This window comes from Episyrphus balteatus, chromosome 4, assembly GCF_945859705.1.
Source record: "Episyrphus balteatus chromosome 4, idEpiBalt1.1, whole genome shotgun sequence".
Classification (NCBI taxonomy): domain Eukaryota; kingdom Metazoa; phylum Arthropoda; class Insecta; order Diptera; family Syrphidae; genus Episyrphus; species Episyrphus balteatus.
Window position 1 is genome coordinate 41,271,968 of NC_079137.1, and position 21,809 is coordinate 41,293,776.

The 21,809-nt window shown below is 28.8% G+C and overlaps 2 protein-coding genes across 3 annotated transcripts; both read right to left on the reverse strand.

Annotated features, from left to right (window-relative positions):
• Nucleotides 1-248: 248 nt before the first annotated feature.
• Nucleotides 249-21,587, reverse strand: LOC129917855 (uncharacterized). Of its 2 annotated transcripts, XR_008772889.1 has the most exons (3): nucleotides 21,414-21,587; nucleotides 21,098-21,348; nucleotides 249-620 (listed from the first exon to the last, which is right to left on the reverse strand). XR_008772889.1 is itself a non-coding variant. In XM_055998042.1 (2 exons), the coding sequence occupies exons 1-2, from the start codon at nucleotides 908-910 to the stop codon at nucleotides 252-254; spliced, it is 414 nt and encodes a 137-aa protein (XP_055854017.1). In that variant the 5' UTR covers nucleotides 911-991; the 3' UTR covers nucleotides 249-251. The 2 variants fall into 2 exon arrangements, 1 of the variants encoding a protein (XP_055854017.1); XM_055998042.1 differs by lacking the exons at nucleotides 21,098-21,348; nucleotides 21,414-21,587 and adding an exon at nucleotides 866-991.
• Nucleotides 1,614-2,196, reverse strand: LOC129917862 (uncharacterized). The gene is made up of 2 exons (XM_055998048.1): nucleotides 2,034-2,196; nucleotides 1,614-1,960 (listed from the first exon to the last, which is right to left on the reverse strand). The coding sequence occupies exons 1-2, from the start codon at nucleotides 2,076-2,078 to the stop codon at nucleotides 1,628-1,630; spliced, it is 378 nt and encodes a 125-aa protein (XP_055854023.1). The 5' UTR covers nucleotides 2,079-2,196; the 3' UTR covers nucleotides 1,614-1,627.
• Nucleotides 21,588-21,809: the final 222 nt, after the last annotated feature.

The following is a 21,809-nucleotide window of genomic DNA, read 5'->3' on the forward strand; positions in this document are numbered from 1 at the left end:
TGCAACTTGCTCCATACAACTTGCCACATGCAACTTGCCACATGAAACATGTAACTTGCAACGTGTTGTGTGTTTTATGTTTGCCGTACTGCGGCGTACTGCATTTTTAAATACTAAAGTACTGCCTACTCTAAAGGTGAAACGACAGCCCTGCTACCCAGGGTGATCGCGTCATAATCCCTTTGACATTCTTGTCAAAAAGTAAATTTTCATACCCACCCTCCCATAAGAAGTATAACTTCAAAAAGATTTTAAGGTTTGTAAGATCCTTTTCCTTCCAATGAAATGAAGTAATCAGTTATACATTTATAAACATTGTAACCGCATTCACAACGTTCTTTTCCTTGCGCACTATCCTTGCATATATCCAATGCATCCACAAAATCTTTATTGTTCATTTTACGTCCAATCACATGCTGTTTACCAAGTTCATATTGATATGAACAACCGTTTGTGATATTCATTTGTTCCATCATACAAGCTGCAAAACATGTTAATTTCTTATTTGTTTGATCTTCGAATTTGGGTATTTTTGTATGAGTAATTGTTAATGATTCTTCTAGACTAACATTTTCAATTTCAAGACATTCTTCTTCTGGTTGATCAGGTGATCCATTTGCCTAAGGGAAAGAATATAAATAAAAGGTTTATGAAATAAATAAAAAGGATTTTAATTTCATTAGGGTGGCAATGTTGACAATACTAGCGCTTAACGAATAAAATGTGTTTTAAAAAATATTCTGTGAAAAATGATGTTAATTCCATTGTTACTAAAAATAGCGACAATAATAATTTATTATTGTTACTCGGCATGCAGCTCAAGTTCATTGTGTTCCTATTTTTTTTTTTTTTTTAATAATCTTACCTGAATCATCATCACAGCTAATAAAATAATAACTAACTTTGACATGCTTTTTTTTTTTTTATTTAATTAATATTGTTTTTATACTTTTGTTAAAAATTACAAAAGTGCATGAGCACTTACTTGTGGAGTATTAAAAAGTGTAACAGTGAATCAAGTTGGATAGATGCTTTTATACTTTATTTTTTGAAGTTGAAATGTGCAACAAATGGATTGAATAATGGACTAGGTACTTTACAAGATTTCCATTATTTTGAATAACAAAAATAATAATTAGAGTATACACAAATAGTATAGTTTTTTAGTTTTTTTTTTGTCATCCGAAGGGAAATTTTTTTATTCTTCTGTCATTAGAATAATTTCATAATTAGAATAAGCAGACAACAAAAAAAAAAATCATCTCAGCTTTTATAAACTAAATTATTTATGATCACAATTTTGCCGAAGTCATTTTAACTAAAATAAGTCAAAAAATTAAAGGACTAAAACAATTCGTGATTTTTAACTGTTTGGGTAAGTGAATAGGTATCGAAATTTATCAAATGGTTCGAAAATTTAAGAAAACAAAAAAAAAAAAAAAAGAAGACGAATTGACCCCTTCTTTTTGGAAGTCGGTAAATAAAAAATTTTTTTTGGAACATAAATTACTTACGGCTAAAAATCAATTATCAAATCTGACTACAACCAGTTAATACAGTTAAGTTTTAATTAAACATAATTTATTTTTCATTTACTTTTATACGTAATACAATTTAATCGTTTTATTCAATCAAAGTTATCCATTAAACATTTAAAAACATTATAGCCGCAATTACAACGTTCATTTCCCTTCGAACTGTCCTTACACAAATCCAAAGGCACCAATAATCTGTCTATATTATTTCTCACCGCATACCGTTTGCCTGCTTCTAATTGATACGAGCACCCGTCCATGATATTCATTGCCTCCAAAAAGCAAGCAGTATAACATTTAAATCTTTCATTTGTTTGATTTTCGATATCAGGTAATCTTGCCTTATTTTGAACCATGTCTGAATATTCTTGTTGGGTTATGTTTTCGGTTTTTATACAATCAAATTCCGAATCTGCATCACTTGTCTGAATAAAAGGATAATTTTTATATAATATTTAATGAAATACAACAAAGTTATAAATTATAAAATAAAATTACCTGAATTATCACCAAAGCAAATATAATTACAATGAGCTTTTTCATTGTTTAGTTCAATGACTATTGAAGTTCATTTACCACTGGAGTGTTTAAAAGGTTTAATTTGAATCGAAAAACATGCAAGCTTTTATACTTTGAATTTACCTTAAAGTAAATTATTAATTTTTTGTTAATTTTCAAATAAATGAAAACTTAATTAAGTTGTCAACTTTGTGAATTGTTTTTAAAAAAGAATTATAAGTGTGCAATTTTTTGTTCAGTATGCAAAAAAAAAAATCTTCTATTCATAAAATACCCATATTTTATAAATTTGTGACAAAATAAATTATAAGAATGTCATTTGTTGACAAGTTTCGAAATAAATGAGCTCACGAGCTATATAGCTCAAATGTGTTTTTTGTTGTTTTTCTTTTAGTTTTCCTTTGAAATACTGCAAAGGAGACTTCAAAGTTCGCAGTTTTTATAGACGAGGATTTATACAATCAATCAAAAATTGCATTATTAATGCAGAACATTTATAACCGTAACGACTGGATCTGTTTAAATGGTGATAGTCTTGGACCAAAATGTCTTGAGTGATTTTCAAAAATACCGGAATCAATTGAGAAAGTTTTCTGCATGAGTCAATTTTATCAAAATTCACAGTCTGGACAAAAATAGAAATTAATGATTTTTAAAAATTTGTTTCTACTATTTTTAACTTTGAAATCGATTATTTCAAATACTATTGGTTGAAATATATTGATTTTTAAATTACAATTAAAAGTACAATTCTCCCTTTCGGAAATGGTATCACTTATAACTGTAAGTGTAATAATTTTTTTTAGAAAATTGCTGCTCCCTCCTAAAGGGGGGGACATAGACTCCCTTCTCATAGTAAAAAATTATTGTATTGAACTCCTCTACAAAAAATCGTTATCAAATCCTGGCGCCCAAGTTATCGTACTGGGTGCCAAAATAACATTTTTGTTCGGTGCCTAAACGTTCGAATTACTGTATCTTTTTTTTCTAAGCCAATTTTGAACTGATTTTCAAAAAAAAAAATACCTAGTTTGATTTGAAAATAAATATTATTTTAGAATATGTTTTTAAAACAGCATGTTGTTGTGAAAATATATACTTTAATATGATGTCGAAGTTGGGTAAAGGACGTAAAAAATGGAATTTTTGAACTTTGACAGCTTATAAATTTTAGGTGGTTTAACCGAGTTACATGTTTCATATATTGTTGAAAAGAAATGGTTACAAATTTGATGAACCTAAATTTTTTTCAATGGGTGAAGGTAAAAAAAAAACCGTTTTTTGCCCCTAACTCCAGATTTTCGAGGAGTTAGGGACATTTTAAATATCGTTTCGTAATCAGCGAAGCTTTTTTACCCCCCCCCCCCATCCCCCAGTCGTCAGTTTTAACATTTGGTAAAAGGATTTTAAAAAAACATTTTTAGCTTCTTTTAGTTTTGGGTAAGTTTGGTGCTTGAAATTTTTTTGTGATCATTTCCTACAGACCAATATTAAAATGTTCGACTTTATTGTTAATTTAATTATAACTTAAATTTTTCTGGACAGATTAGATATTAAAATGACATTACAAAATTTGCGGGTCACTGTGGTGTATGCGTATTATTTCTTCAGAAAATCTTAAACAGTTAATATAACATTTGTAAGACCTTCAAAACTTTTAGAAACAGGCTTGAATGCTTTACTTTCTAATAATTCCTTTTTTTTTGTCACTAACCAAACTTCGACTTCAAACTAAATTATATTTTATTTAAAGGTATTTTTATGAAAATCGGTTGAAAATTGGTTGAGAATAAAATTTTAACGATTTCAATTGGATACAGAAATGCAGAAGATTCATATCGATCTACAATGCAATCGGGGTTTGAATGAAACTTATTAGTTAGTTTTGTTCAAATGTTCAAATTTTTGATAAGGATTAAATAATTTTTTGGCCCTGATCCCATGTCTTGAGGGTCTTTCGAAATTTTTATATATAATTTTTCAGTCACTGTAACAAGGTTCATTAAAACTGATAGTTCTCTAGTTTTCTATAGTTCCTTAGATTTTTGGTTATTCGTTTTTGAGTTTTAAGCTATACCATTCATTTAAAACATTATGGATAACAAAATGTTGCATTGTACGACACACATAAGACTTCTAAAACGAAATTTTCGGATTTTTTTTTTTGTCGGTTTTAAAATTATGTATTGCTTCTGTAACTCTTTAATCTTGGTAAATTAGCTTATTTAGGTCCAATTTATTGTTACTCTTTTGGGATGTAGTACCTATGAAAAAAAAAATCATGAGGCTGATTATATGTATATTAGGGTGGGTCAAAAAAATCGAAAATTTTTTTTTTTATTTGGTACTCTGAAAAATCGATTGCTAGACCCCTCTAGAATTTACACACCAAATATGAGCTCTTTATATTAATGGGAAGGTCCTCCGCTTTGCAATTTTCCATTTTTACATCAAGCTTCTACAAAAAAAAAATAATTTTTTTATTAATTGACTTTTTAGCAAATTTCTTTTCATATTCTTGTAGAAAATTGAACGCTCTACAAAAAAGACCTTATACACTTTTTTCGTTTATCTAACCGTTGAATAGATATTTGAGGTCCAAAAATCGAGAAAATCTTTAAAAATTCGTTTTTTGTTCTTAATTTTGTAACAAATTGAAAAATTATAATGATCAAACGCGCAAGACATATTATTGTTGGAAATTGATTGTTCCACAAAAAAGGTCTTATTAACTTTTTTCATTAATCTAACCATTCTAAAGATATTCGAGGTCAAAGTTAAAAAAAAATATAAAAACATTTTATATTTTTAAAAAATTTCTAATTCACTGAAACTTCATTATTTTCAAATTAGCAAGATATATTCTTGTAGGGGCTTAAACGTTCTACAAAAAATTCCTTGGAATGAAATTGATTGCTTTAACCGTTTAGAAGATGTTTTGACTCACCCTAATGTATATTACTATTTTTGGAAGCACAATTTTCAAATCCCCCTTTCAAAAATACAAAATTGTTTTTTAATTGATAAACCTTCTATTTGATTTTATTTTTTTTATAATTATGATCTTTTCTCATTAGCTATATCAATTTTTTATATGCTAAGCTTACAAAATAATTACACCATGAAAAAGTATAGTGGTTCTTCTAAATAAAAAAGCCATAGTTACATTTTTACAATGCGTAAAAAGTAAAAAATTAATTAAAAACAATCATTTTTCATGAAAAAAGCAAAAAAAAAAAAATCATATATTTTTTCTTCTAAATTAATTTTTTTTATCAACAACCTATAATAAATTTTATATCATCTGAAAGCTTTTTATTTCAGCTCAAAATATTTATATCGACCATGTCTGTGCGACACCTACAAAAGAAGCTAGAATTTTTTAAACCCAATCAGTTTTCATCAAAAAAACAGCAAAAATATCAATCTTTTTTATCTTCTCATTCCATTAAATGAACTTTTTTCTCTGACAACCTATATTAAATTTTATATCATAAAAAAGCTTATTATTTCACCTTCAATATGAAGCATTAATCATATTTTTTGATGCCTACTAAAAAAAAGTTAGAATTTTTTAAAGCCAACCATGTCGAAATTTCAAACTGAGAATACGTTACTTCCCACACACTGGTGGCTGGTCTTGGGCAACAGATCTCCACAGGTGTTTTGAGGTACATATTTCTGAAGTTTTTGAATTTAACATTGTGTAGCTTGTAGTGTGATATATCAAATGAAAGGTAGTATCATCAGGATGCTCAATAAAGTTAAATTAAATTTTTATCTCTTCTAGATCAAAAGAAAAAACGTGTTGAAAAATAGAACTTTATTTTACCGTTATCTCAAAATTTTGACTTCAAAATTGATTGTGCACAGATATAGTCCTGTCTATTATCTATCCACAATATAAATTTCATTCATTTATCTGTTGAAGAAAAAAAGTTAAAAACGGTCAAAAAACTTGGCTCAAAATAACTTGTTTTTCTCGTTATTCAGTCAAAAATCATTTAAAAATACCAATGTTTTAAGCATGCATGCGCATGCACTACATGTTCTATAAGTTTGAAATTTTTTGAAAAAATAAAAGCTCAAGGAAAAATACCCAAAAAAATGTAGGTGTTTTTCAAAAATTCATATTTCAAAACGAAGAGACTTAAAAAATAAAATGCACGACTGGGTCGCACGAACTTGCTCTTAGAGTTAAAGTTGCTTAAATTTTTAAGACTTTTTATATAGAAATTTGGAAAAAAAACAAAATTCGTTTTTGAAAAAAAATAAAATAAAATCTGAAATTAAATTGCCCTCCAAAACAAGTATGCAGTTTTGATTGATATATTAACATGCATTTTTAGAAAAAAAATTTTCAAAATCGTTAGAGCCGTTTTTTAAAAAACTAATTTTTTATAAATATTTTTTTGGAAAAAAAGTTTTAAAATAAAATTAGTATGCCATTTGGTAGAAATCACTAATCAACATCTAAAAACAAAATTTCAAAAAAGTTCAATTTCCCGTTTTCGAAAATTTGATTTTTCAAAAAAAAATTTTCAAATTTTTTTTAAAAATCCAAAAATTATTTTTTTCAAAATTTTATTTTTGGCTTATATTTAAATTATATAAATGCTTCTTCACAAAAAGTTGCGTTGAAATCGAATAAGCAGTTTCGGAGATAATTGGATTTGAAAAAAACGGTTCTATGGCAGGTACCGTTAATAATGATTTTCAAAAAAAAATTTTTCTATTGAAAGATAGACTTTAGCTTAAAACTAACATTTGAATTTTTTAAACAAAATCGTTAGAGCCGTTTTCGAGATATTTCAATTTTACTAAAATCGGTATATGACAAGTACCGTTATTTTTGGTCCAAAAAAATTAATTCCAAAAACCCCTCTGGAGAGTTGCCAAATAACGCTACATACCAAGTTTGACATTAATCGGTCCATCCGTTTAGGCTGTAGCTCCTTATACAGACAGACTGACAGACAGACTGACAGACAGACTGACAGACTGACAGACTGACAGACTGACAGACTGACAGACTGACAGACTGACAGACTGACAGACTGACAGACTGACAGACTGACAGACTGACAGACTGACAGACTGACAGACTGACAGACTGACAGACTGACAGACTGACAGACTGACAGACTGACAGACTGACAGACTGACAGACTGACAGACTGACAGACTGACAGACTGACCGACTGACAGACTGACAGACTGACAGACTGACAGACTGACAGACTGACAGACAGACAGACAGACAGACGGACTTCCGGGACCCACTTTTTTGGCATTGTCTACCATCGTAATGTCATGGAAAAATGTTATCTCACCTTTTTTTTTTACGAATGCATAACTTGATATATAGTACCTATATCGCAAGTAAAAATTTGTTTTATACCCTTAACTTTTTTTTATTATCTTTTGAATGACGTTTTTTAAATTGTCAAAAAAATTTCTCCTACCTATAATCACTACTTTGTCAAAGGTCTACCTCATGTTTAAGTTTTAAAAAAAACCAATTATAACTTGGTTTTGAAATTTTTTAGAAATTTGTCAATACTATTGTCAATACTGTTATCCATTAAAAAAATCAACTGTCTAAGACGTTATCACGTCAAAAATAAAAGCCCAGTCATTTAAGGTTGGCAACAGCAAACTTATCCAAAAAGCGATATCTCCTGCAGTTAAGAAGCTAAGTCTCTGCGCAACTAGCTTTTTATGAATCATTTGTGATAGAACAATAAGCACCTTGAAAGTGCATTCCTAGAATTACAAAAAAAAAAAAGTTAATCCTGTAACTTACACTCTGAAATGCATAACATAAATTCATTCTCATTCATATTGGATTATGTGTGGAGCATTATCATCGTAACGGAGGATTGCCCCAATTACATATAATTTAAAAATGGAGTTCCTCTGCAAACTGCAATTGTGCGGTTTACCTGAATAAAACTCTATCTCTCTACGTAAACGTATAGGTATTTAATTGTGGCATTGTTATGAAAATGTGCTTAAAAGTGTGCGCATTTTATAATAATAAAAAAAACTATACAATGCAGAAATAACAAATAATAATAATTATTATCATGACGACACAGCTTGTATGAGCATAATCAGATTTTCTTATTTTTTTTTTTTTTTTGTTTTATAAATTTTTCTCGTATATAGCAAAAATGTACTGCAAATCTGGTGTGGTAGGAGGTAGGAACATGCAATAAATAAGTAGGAAGGTTAGAGTAGAGGATGTCAGAATGGAGTTATTATATTATTTTTAATTCGTTGCCATAGTTAACAATGAAGCATGAGTTCTTGCGTTTTAATAATATTCCACTTTGTATGACATGAGTTGCTCATTAAAATAAATTTCAGATGCAAAGCTTATAAAATGGGAAATGTGATTGTTTCGTGAGAAAAACGTGCTTCACGTTTTCAAAAAAAAAACGTGAATTTTCAAAACCTTGGTAATTGAATCTATGGAAATTTTGAAACGATGCATGATTTAAACATTAAGTTTTCAGCCAGTTTTTCACACTTATTTTGAATTTATTAGCTTATTTATATAGTTTTATTTAGAATTTATGTTATTTTTATTAAAAAATTGCATATTTTTTGTTAAAGATTATATAAAAATTAATAAAGTTAAAATCTTAATCATTCATTTTTTTTTTTTTGTTTCTTTCCAAAAATGTAATCGAATAAAAAGGCTCCATTGAATGAATTGAAACTCTTTGTTGAAGTTTTTGTGGGAGTATTATACGAAAAAAAGGCATAAATCAACATTTTTATAGTTTTCTCGATACTTCCAACTTAGCGCCTGATTATCAAAATTTATTGCAATCGAGCGTGAATACACTCTGAGATGGTAAACAAAAATAATTTTCAATAAAGTCATTGCTCGAAACGTTATAACCATATAAAAATATTTTCAAAAAACCGAACCTGTTTTTGTTGGAAATTTAAATAAGATGGTAAAAAAAAAATTATTTACTAAAAGGTAATTCGTTAAGAGTTGAATTTTTTATCGATAGATAAATTTTTAAGACGAATTTCATAAGTGTTGAAAAATTCTTAAAAATTTCAAAACAGAGTTATTATGAACGATTTTTTTGAACATTTTTTTTTAAACTAATGAAAAGTTCATAAAAATAATTAGATGTCTTTTACGAATTTTTTTTCTAATGCACCTTCGAAATATAATTTTTTGAGAAAAAATTATATTTTATATTTTATATTTTAAGCGTTTTTTAAAGTGGCTTCTTATTTTTTCAGATTTGTTCAAGCTTCCAAAATTTCTTTTACTTAACCCTCGACCGCATACTAACCCATATATGGTTTATTGATTTCATATCGATTTATTCTTGTTATATTGCACCAAATGTCAAAAAGAAAAAACTTTAATAAAACTATGTCTATTTTTTTATAATTAACCGGTTTTTATTATCAGTAAGAGAGTCGTGATTCTGAAATAAACTCATTGTTTCAAGAGCATGTCTAAAGTGCAAAACATTGAATAAAAGTGTGAACTTTTCAAGTGTTTTTTATAAGAAATAAGTTATTTGCATCCAATTAAAAATAAGTTTCGTATGAATTTATTATACTTTTATATGTTTAAGAAGTTTGTTTTTTGTTTTTTTAATAATTTTTGTCTTTTTTTTTGCGTTTTTTCCAAAACACCATATATGGGTTATCATGCGTTGGTGACTTACATTACTGATTTTTGTGGGAATTTTTTTTTTTGTAAAATGAATAGGAAGACTTTCTATGGAAAAAATAAGTGTGTTAATGCTAAAACTGGGTGATGGCTTTCGAAGTGATGACGATCTAGCTTCAGATTCTGGCAATTTTTAACATCAAACAAGCCATCTCCGAGCACTTTTGCAAATCTGTAACACCTAAAATGTCACGAAAAAGATGATGCCCTTCAGCTTTGGCATGTGATCAAAGCAGAGGTGGAACAAAACAAAGCTGAGGGAGTTATATACAAGTCACGGAAGTCCAGCCCCATCTAATCCCGAAACTCCAATTCACTCACAACAACCAAGGGCAAAAGCCGTTGAATTCAGTACTAACTGAAAACATCGACCATATCCCTGAATGGCAAACAAATATATCACCAATATATCAAATTTCGGGACTGAAAACGTATTGTGTACATGTAGAAAATGGAAGGTGTTCTTCTGCAACAATGATAAAAGAAAGAGTTTGAATAAATTCCATGAATAAGGAAAGTCCAATGTATTAAAACATATTTTACAAAACATACCTTGAATGCATACTAAACCATATATGGGTTATTAATTGTTTGCTGGAAGTTGACTTGCTGCATACTAACCCATATATGGTTTATGTTTCTAAAAATTTATATATATATGTAAAAAAATAAAAAAAATGTGTGTAATACCTTTTTTCAACCCCTAATAAAGCTAAAAAATTGTTAAAAAAAATTTTATATCATTTCGTTCATAATTCATGCAGTAGAGGGTTAATAACTTATACAAATTATCTAATGATTTCAATACATATGCAAAAAATTAGATTCCTTAAGAGATTTTTGAGTAAAAAACGGGGAAAACATTTTTTTATTTTATGTAAGTAAGATAAAAAAAAATTTGCCGATGACAAACCACCAGTGGAGTAATCCTAGTTTAATATTTCGAAATGGTTGGCTTTAAAAAATTGTGACTTTTTTGTATGCGTCCCGTCGTGCAGTTATGATTAAGATATATAATTAATCCCGAAATGATATGTTTTCCAATGATAAAAAATTTTTTTGTAGGTTGTCATAGAAAAAAAGTGGATAAAAGGGTTGAAAGAAAAAAATTGGATTAAGTAGTTTTTTTTTATGAAAATTAATTGCATTCAAAAATATCTAGCTCTTTTTGTAGATGTCGCAGACATAATTGAGGTGAATATTCTGAGTCAAAATATCAAGCTCTAAAGCCTAGTTAAAAGCTGAAGTGAAGTCTCGAAAGTCAATAGCGAACATGTTAACGAAAAAGTACCATCGTGTTTTATGTCACAGTGAAAATAATAAAAACATAAATACAAATATTCAAGAAAAAGCATAAGAAAACAAGATTTAAAACAAAAAAAAAATTTTGTATGCAAAATTTGCTTAAGCTTCTTACTAAGTCTTAAGGCATACAATTTTAACTAGGCTTCTTATAAAAAATTGACAAAATATTGTGTAATGAAGAAAAAGTTAATTTTTTCGCTGTTTTCATAAAAAATGTGTGATTTCAAGAAATTATTTTTTTTTTACTTTTTACGCAACGAATTCCTTATTCCTTAGAAGAGATATAATGCTTTTTGATGATATAATTTCTTTGAAAGCTTTTTTGACAAAATGAGAAAAAAATTTTTAAAAATTATTACCTACTTTTTTTTTACAAAACGTATGGATACATATATAAAAAAGCCAATTTGAAACTATGACATGGAATTATTGTTTTATAAATTTTTTTCAATGCAATTCAATTACAATCAAAAAAAGTTGAAAATTGTCATTATTGTTTTTTCATGATGCGGTAACATGTAAAATTATTGTCCGCAAACCAACTGACTTTTTATTTGTAATAAAAGTAAAACCAGCACTTAAAGATAAACCCGTTAATACCTACATATTATTTTTTTTTTAATTTTTTTAAGAAATAATGAAGCACAAATGCAAAAAAAAACCTAGGATGACAGTTTGAGAGTTAGTTAAATATATAATCCCAAAATCTAAGCAAATTTAAATAAGGTACCTTTTCATCATACTGCATACTATACTTAAAGCTGTATTTTTCATAATTAAGTTTAATTATTTGTTCTTTGATTTTTTTCCTTGTCTGTCCAAGATCTAATTGTAAGGTTATACTTATAACTTATTTAATTAAAAAAAGATCCCTCTCATAAAGGATCGCCTTGGATACCGACCATCATCACAATCTACCACAAAGTAAAAAAAAAAAACAATGTGCATAAGCCACCTCTCAAAGTTGCTATCACGCCTGTTGGGATAAGCTGAAGGAGTGGGCAAAAAAAAATCCTTTCACTTGTCCTTCGTCCATATTAAAAAATTCTTTCACTCGTCCTGCCAATTATACTTAACACTCATTAAACATTACTTTTAATGAAATAACATGCGAGACACTGATGTTGGGATTCCGCATTCTTCGTTGTTGTAAAAATACTGTTCACGTTGGTTAAAGATATAAATAAATAATAAAAATAAAAAAAAAAAAAAAACTGTAAAAAATACCATTTACAGAAGTAAAACAAAAAAAAAAATAAAATTGTAAATGTCCACATTGGCAGTTGCTGACATTATTTCGCGATACTACTCTCATTGTCATAGTTGCGCTCTTTATTTTTTTATTTTTTTTATTTAAATATCCTTTCCCATTCAGAGGCAGATTTTGGAGACACTTCAATATAATTATTCAGTGCGTAAAGCACGTACAAAGGAATTTATATCACACGGCTGTGAACACACAATAAAATGGTGTTGCTCCGCATGAAGATAGTAATTAAAATTAAATTCGTTTTACGTATAAAAAGTACAATAATGGACATAACAACAACAAAAACATGCAACAGAAAGAAAAAAAAAAAACATTTTTATTAATTTGTTAATTGTGAAAATTATTGTGCGTGGCTGGATATTCGTGATTCATGCTTTAGCAAGTCTCCCAACACCAAGAATTGTTTCCTGATATGTACGTAGTTTTTTGGTTGATATTATAATGTTTAAGGGTAAACTATAACTTTTGTAAAAATAAATCAAAAAATATTTTTACAAAGTTACCATGTTCCTATGAACAAAAAAACAATCACTTTCGACTACACAAATTAAGGCTTTTCTACCCGTCATTGATGTTTTTTACTTGCGATATAGGTACTATATATTACTTGCGATATATATGTAGGTAAAGGTAGGTATATCAAGTTATGCATTCGTTAAAAAAAAAGTTGAGATAGCATTTTTCCATGACATTACGATGGTAGAGAATGCCAAAAAAGTGGGTCCCGAAAGTCCGTCTGTCAGTCTGTCTGTCTGTCTGTGAACGAAGCTACAGCCTAAACGTATGGACCGATTAATGTCAAACTTGGTATGTAGCGTTATTTGGCGACTCTCCAGAGGGGTTTTTGGAATTAATTTTTTTGGACCAAAAATAACGGTACTTGTCATATACCAATTTTAGTAAAATTGAAATATCTCGGAAACGGCTCCAACGATTTTGTTTAAAAAATTCAAATTTTAGTTTTGACTAAGGCCTATCTTCTAATGAATTTTTTTTTTGGAAAATAATTATTAACTGTACCTGCCATAGAACCGTTTTTTTCAAATCCGATTATCTCCGAAATCGCTTATTCGATCGCTTACCTATACTTTTTGTGAAGTAGCATATATACATATAATTTAAATATAAGCCAAAAATAAAATATTGAAAAAAATAATTTTTGGATTTTTAAAAAAATTTTGAAAATTTTTTTTTTTGAAAAATCAAATCTTCGAAAACGGGATATTGAATTTTTTTGAAATTCAATCAAAACTGCATACTTGTTTTGGAGGGCAATTTGATTTCAGATTTTTTTTTATTTTTTTTTTAAACGAATTTTATTTTTTTTTTCCAAATTTCTATAAAGTCTTAAAAATTTAAGCAACTTTAACTCTAAGAGCAAGTTAATGCGACCCAGTCGTGCAATTTATTTTTTTTAATTTACAAAAATTTTTAAAACTTTCCTATCAATTTCTATAAAAAAAAGTTAACTATTTCGGTGTTAACTTATTGCCTACAATAGTTTAAGGTTTGGATTTAAAAGCATAATACCTATTATAAAAACAAAACTACAATAACCAACAAAACTGAATATTAAATAAACCAAAAAAAATATAATAACGAAGAAAAATAACAAAAATTATTAAAATTATTTGTATTTTAAGTGAAGCTATTGAAATTAAAATTGAACTTTAAAATTAAAAAAAATAAGCTTCTATAGTAAAAAAAGTAGATTTAAATATTACAAATTCGAATCCCAGATTATGTCTTCAGGTCTTCACGTTATGAAAAGTTTTCGAAAAGGTTGAATCGATTGTGATGAAAAGTTTGTTTTTAAAAGCGAATAAAACACTTAACCCTTTCGGACCCAGCGTTACTCTCATGTAACATTTTTTTAAAAATTCGTAAAAAATATTAAATTAAACAATGTTTAAGGTTTCGATAGCTTAATTGAACGATAATAATGCCTAGTTACTGGATTATTACAAAAAGTTAGTCAAATATCATACCTTTAATTTTTTTTTATCGAAAAAGAGACTGAAATTCACATTTTTTTTTTTTTTGCAAAAAATTTTTTTTTATAAAGGTATGGTCATCCTCATCATAATTTAGAAAAAAAGATATAAAAAATGTTAATGCAGAAAGTGTTTTGTTTGTTTGCGTAGAAGAAGTAGCATACATTATAGTTTCATAAAAAGTTATTTTCTCAGTTCTCCGACTTTTTTGGTGGTCATAATCTGTGCATGTTACTTACATGCAACATGAGAATAACACACTAGTTTTGCTATTTATTATTTTGGAAAATAACTTTTTTTCTATTCATAATTCTTAGTTGTGATGTTTTTAACCCGATAATACCGAAAAAACATTTTTTAATATTGATTTTCATAGCTTGAGTTCGAAAGGGTTAAAAACTGATTTTTTTGTGTTCAACGAAAAATTATAACTGAACTGTAATAAGAAATTAAATTTCAAACTTTACATTTTTGAATGAAGCGGTTTACTTTATCGTCAGTATATTTAGAGGTTTATGGGTCAAAATCATGGAGGTGGAAAATTTGATGTCCAGGCATTTTTTTGGATTTAAAATAACATTTATTTAAAGCTTTTTTCTCATTTACCAATTAAAATAGTTGGCACTCATCTAAGAATATATTTGTTTCGGTTAGAAAAGTTTCCATTTCTTTTTTATTGAATCTAATATACCCAAAAAAAGCGTTCCCGAACATGTCCATAACTCAAAACCAAATGGCTTAAAATCAAATAAAAGTTAATTATTTTTCAGTATTTCTTTTCTTAACACTACCTATATACAATACTCTTTATAAATTGGTACGGTAGAAGGGGGAGGATTTGCCAGGATTTAGGAAAATTGACTTAACGCAAAGTTTTTACGTTTCTTTTAATTTTTTTATATCTGATATTATTATTGACTTTATTATCTTCACTTAAATATTTTTTTCATCTTGATATATTAATTATTTCTATTTTTAATAATTTATTCAAAAAAATGAAAAGTGATGTGGCAAAGCCTCCCCAGGTGGGAGGCTTTGCCACGGGGTGGGGAGGGATTGCCAGTTACCTAAATATCAAAGTTAATACAAATAAAACCAATAATCATAAACAAAACTTCTTTTTACCTGAAAATACGAAAAAGGGACTGATTTTAAAGGATTCTGCCATCCTCTTTTGAGGAAGCTTGCTTCTGGCAAATGTACCCCATGGGGTGCATTTGCCAGAGCAAAACCTACCCAAAAACGAATGGCAAATGCACCCCACAAGCTAATCTTTCAAAAATTTACTTATAAATTTTTTATAAGTTAAACAGTAAAAAAATCGCTTCTACACAGCATAGTACACATAATTTTGAAAAGATATTTGTATCAAAAAGTAATTTAACACGACAAATACCTACAATTTACGACGGTTATGTACCTTCATATTTTGGTTCTCAACATTAAAAAACTAACACAAGCGTCTAATTTATTTCGTGTCCAGCCAAAAGCTGTCAAACTTTGTGCAAAGTTTTCAATCATAAATGTGCAACAGAAAATGATTTTTCGGTATTTAATATTCTGTTGGTTTGAAAAAAAACCTGGACTGGCAAAGGTACCCCACTGGCAAATGCTCCCCCTTCTACCCTACATCTCTTACAAAAAAATTAAGATTTGTTATTTTTAATATATTAATAAAAGTTGTCCCAAGAAAAATGACGCATAAAGGCCCCAACCCATAGAATCCGTTGCGTCCGTTGCGTCGAAGTTTTTGACTGACAGCTCGATAAAATACACACGTTCTTATGGGAAGTCCGTCTCCGTCCGATCCGTCGCTTATGGGTCGCTTCCCATAATAACGTGTGTATTTTATTTTAAAACTTCGACGCAACGGATTCTATGGGTTGGGCCCTTAATACCAACATTTATTAATGTATCAATATTTTAATCATCTAACGTACAAAAGAGTGCTGCAAGCAGTTTTTAAAGTTGATATTATAACATATTTAACATTCCACAGCCACACCTATTTTTATGGATAAATATATGAAGTGTATGTTAGAAACTAGTTTTTGTTTCATTTTTAAGTACCGTACATCAATTAACCGTCATTCCGGGAACGCTTGTTTTGGGGTATAGCTAGATTAAAAATTAAATTTGTTGGTGACATTATGATCAAAAATCGAGGCCACTACATTATAATATCAAAAATATTTCGTTTTACTTTGTGACATAAAAAATAAAAGTAAATTAAGGTCAAAACGTCATTTCCGGGATGGTCATTTTCGGGAACTCTTAGAATCTGAATAGATAATGTAGTCTTACACTCATAATTTTGTTTTTTTTTTTTGGGTATTTTTACTCAGTTTTCTATGTAAGTATGGCTGTAGTATACACTTTTATCAAAAAAGTTACAAAAAAAAAAAAACAAAAGAACAAAATACTTATGGCGTAAGTGTTTCGGACGTGCATAAAAGCATTTTTTTGAAGAAATCAGTCTCCGCCACAAGAAATAAAGTTATATATGATTTATTTAAGACTATACTGTCATTCACATTGATACTATTTCTAGACCTCTAAGGTCGTTTTAAATAGATCACCACCATTTTGAGGAACATTTTTCTAGTACTAATTTTTGGGGTTATGTGGTAAATTGAAAAATATAAATTTTTGTGCTCTGCCCGTTCATGAACCGACAAATTATGGCTAAAGCGAACATTTAAGCATGAAATTTTTATCATAAAACAAAGTTGATTTTTAAAGAATTCGGTCATCGAAATTTCCCACCTCCATGATTTTGACCATTATACAATTTCAACAATATAATAGCAAGCCACTGAAGAGTAGGTAGATGCGACTTAGTCGTATGCATAATTTTAACTTAACAATTATTCACTGAACCCTATGTATAGGTGTACTATGATGGACAGCAAATCGGTTTATAGCATTTTTTTTTGTCTGTGCATGTTTTTGTGATGTGTGCAAATTATTGGTTGAACATTATTATTTAATTTTAATAAATTGAATAAAAATTAAATTTTGTTGAATTAACAATTAAGCACACATATCGAAGTCATACATACAAATACATATACAAACGAATATACTATATACACAAAATGTTGATAGGTATACTTTACCTTATCAACCTATCGTTGTTCGTATTATATTCTGAATGCATTCAGTCAGAGACCACAATCAGCATCCTTTTGTTGATTTTTAATATTTTATGAAATAATCGTTTTAATTTTTAACGGAACTGTCATTCATTACTATATTTTTTTTTTATTGTATAATCCTTTTTTTTGTTCTTTTATTGTTTTTTTTGTTTTGTTGTTGAAATTTCTTTATTATTTAATTGTCAATGATGAACAATCCACCATTGAAGTGTGAGTACGTGAGAGAGCGAAGTTATTAAATTCATGAAACAAAGCTTTAAATGACAATTAATTGGATCAAAGGACATTTTTAATGTGTCGAAGGTGTAGGAAATATAATTATTAACGAACAATATTTTGTGAGAATGAATAAGTTAAATGAGTGAAATGTTTGCAATTGACAAACATGATGAATTGATTTTTGTAAAAATGTAAAGCATACCAATATTTAAATACATTTTCTAAAGGAATTTATTTTTTTTTTGTTTATAAATGATCCCATTTAATTGGTGGTATTTATTCTTATTTATACGTAAAAAAAGCTTATTAGGGATTTAAAACATTAATTATTACCAAAGCTTTTGTTTTACATTGTTTATGAAGAGAATAGGTTTTGTTGTATTTTTTTAAATATATAAATTAATTAAGGAACATTATGCCGTACATTTTTTTATTGAATATCTACAATATTTTTATCATAAGTAGGACTAAAAGGTTCAAGGGTTGTGTTTACAAAAATTAACATTTACTTAATATCAAGCGTTTAGGAGATTCTAAATTGTAAACAGTGAATGTTATTAAAAAGTCGCAACCCACAAAGTATTGGAAAAATTGTGTTTTTGATTTAAGAGTTTTACAATTCTTTAATGGTTCATCAAAAAGGCTAGACCAAATTTATTTTCTTGTATAAAATTAAATTCTCTACAAAAAAGGCTCAATTTTTTTTTTGATAAAACCTGAGAGAATGGGAAAAGTTCTTGCAACTGTATGAACGATGGCTTAACCTTAATTTACCATTACCAATAAATGTGATAAATCTAGCATGTAAGACATAAATCCATGGGCTACGACGAACGAAAAAAGGTAGACCATGTATAAAATTTTGAGGGTTGCAGCAAGCTTAAAAATAACTAACCAATTTTGCACCATAGTATAGGGGATAAAATACTATTTGATGCCCAAACGATTGTCCTTTTTATTAAATTTCACATTTTCATAAGGAAAAAGTAAGTAATAACATGGGAATAATATATACATAGAGAAAAATATGACCACCTAAAAACTAACAGATTGCCTCACCGAACTGTGAACTTATGAAGAAACCTTATTAAAATCAATCTATAGATATTTCCTATTATTTCCATGGACAAAATCTTCTTAAAATTTTAGTCACAATTTAATATTTTTTCAACTTGGCACTAGATCAAAAATTGTGACCAATATTTTTATCGTGAGTTGATTCAGGTGATAAGGCTAGAAAGCTGAAGTCTTCAGTGTGATCCCTGGCATGATCATATTTTTTTTATTTTCTAGGCAAAACCCTAAAAGGTTACAAGTGCAGATTTTAAAACAATAAGGAAAACCCTTCTTGATGAAAACCATATAGAATTCTTTTTGCTTTTGTTCTATTTTATTTGGTATATTTTTCTCTGTGTATTAATTTCACCGTTTTTTCCATACACTTGTCCCACTGTGCGTGGCGTCGTCGGGGTTTATATTGATGAACAATTTCTGTAGCTTAACCCAAGTATGACATCTTTGGAAATTCTTATTTATGATTTCTCTCCTTCTCTTAAGGCCCTTAATATTCAGGGCCCCATGAAATGTTGTTTTCAAAAGCCTTGCTTTCCAACAAAAAAAATAAAGTTAAAACAATTTTGTTTTTTATTAAAATTTTGAGTTTAAAAATTATTTATGCATCTGGTTTTCAGTAATTAATAAAAAAACTGATTAAGAAATCAAATTTAATTACCAAAAGCAATGCTTGATATCGTAAAATAAAAAAAAAATAAAGTTAAAAATTAAAATTAAAAAAAAGTTAAAATTTCGAGTTAAAATTTTTTTTTTTAAACACTTCTCACGAAAACAACATCATTTGAAAAGATGAAAAAAAAGATATAATATAAGATTGTAGGTATTGAAGTTGTTTTTAAATATTTTTTTTAAATAAAAGTTAATTTTTGGCAATCTCTGAAGTAAAAAATTGAAAAAAAAAAAAAATAAAACCCATCCAGTCTGCTTTCTGCCATTTTTGATTTAGAAACTATACCATCAAGAACACACTAGCAAAATGGCAGCCATTTCCGAGTCAGTAAATTTCGAAAAAAATTACCACTTTGCGCCTTTCTGCCACCCCTTTTCCATCCACTTAGCTTTCAGCCATTTTGGAATTGTCACTTTAAAGCTGGATTCACACTAGGTTGATCAACACGTTCAAGATACTTTCCAAATTTACACAATGAATAGTTTAACCGTTCCAAACTGGTTCAATTGATGTATAGGCTCAGATATGTCCTCTATGCATCAATTAGAACAATTTGGAAATGTTCAACTGTTCAGTATGTCGATTTGGAACGTATGTGGAACTAAACGTGTTGACCAACGTAGTGTGGATTCAGCTTAACACCTTCTTCAAAAACCTGTGCCACTTTGCTTATAATTTTTTATGAAATTATTCATTCCATAACTTAGAATATGAGTATGTTTGAAAATTGAAAAAAATATCAAACATCGTATTCTAAACATTATACAAAAATAAAATTTCTCCTTCTTTGTGAATCTACTATATTTATTCAATTTCCTTTGTTGATCCTTCCAAAGCAATCTCTACAAATCAAATATTGATGAGAGAAAATCCATTCTACCTTTCTCCGTTGTTGTTTTTTTCTTCTTCCATTTTTTTTTTTAACAAAGATATTTGTTTAATTTCCGGACACCGTAAAAGACATATCCCCATATAGACAAGAAGAAGTACCTTTGCACTACCACTTAAGTGTCTGGAGTACCAAAACACTTATCAGTATCTGTCAAATACCAATGTTCCCATCCTATACACAAGGACCATCATCATTTTCATCGTCATCTCTAAAACTGCGCAATGAAGAGTGCAATTCTATTCTGTTAACATTCTCAACTCTATGTACTTTCAATCTGTCACCAACAGCACCAGAGCAAGCAAGCAAGGATATCCTCTAACAAATCAAGCTCGCTTTTCATTTTACTTTTACCCAAAAAAAAAACTTACCTCTCTATGTCCAAATGGAAGCCCAAGTGGCGATCAACACACTGCATTGGTATTTGAAAAGTAAATAAATATTATTGAGTGTATTGTTCTTCTTGTTGAAGAGGACAACAAAAAAAAAAAAAATTGCAAAATCCTTCTAGAAAAAGTCCTAGAAGTGAGGAAGGACACATGTTTTTTTTAATGACAAATGAGAGTTTTACTTTTTTGTTGATTCTATAACTAAGAGATCCAACAGATTGTTTAGGAAGAAAAAGGGGCGGGAAGCATCATCAAAAAACAAAAATAAAATCAGAATAAAAAGAAAGGATAAAAAAAGCAGACTTCCAGGATCTAGACATGCATTCAAATGTTGAGCCAGAATAAAACAAAAACCACATACCGGACATCTGCATCCTTTATATTTCACTTCTGCTGGGGAGACCTCGGCCTGGAATTAGACCATCATCAGGTTCCTTTCGTCTCCCGTGTTTCCTCTAGTAAATTGGTTGTTGGTGATTTAGCGAGCCGAATGCATGTCGCACATGTTGAAATGGAAACGACACATAAACCGGCAGGACGTGTGTTTCGGTTTCAGGAGAAAATAAAACAATTGAAATGGATTTTCAAGATGAGAGTGAATAAACACACCGACTAAACAAATATTGAGGAAAAATAAATTAAAAGCAAATAAGAGTTGCTTCAGTCTTTTCCATTACCACATACGACGAGTCCTGGTACAGAGATTCCCCCAATAGGAGATTTTTATTTCGAGTGATGGGGAATACGGGCCTCATAAGCAAAAGGAGACATCATCTACTGCACTGACTGTGGCCGAGAACCGTGCGTTGGCGATACTTCTGTCGTTTTTTTTAAGTCCTTTTTGTTGTACCTTCTACGATGCTGCTTGCTCTCACTTTTCGTGGTTGCTGTTTTATTTGTAGGTAAAGGACATCATCAAAGGTATCAGTTAGTAGCGTTACGACTGGCTCCTTCAAATCAGAAACCTCCTTATTAATGTTTAATTAAAACATCAAGTAAACGGTTTCCACTTGCAAGTGTAAGTGTATCCTGTCCATCCACATACATCCTTTAAATTTCAAAGTTTACCATAT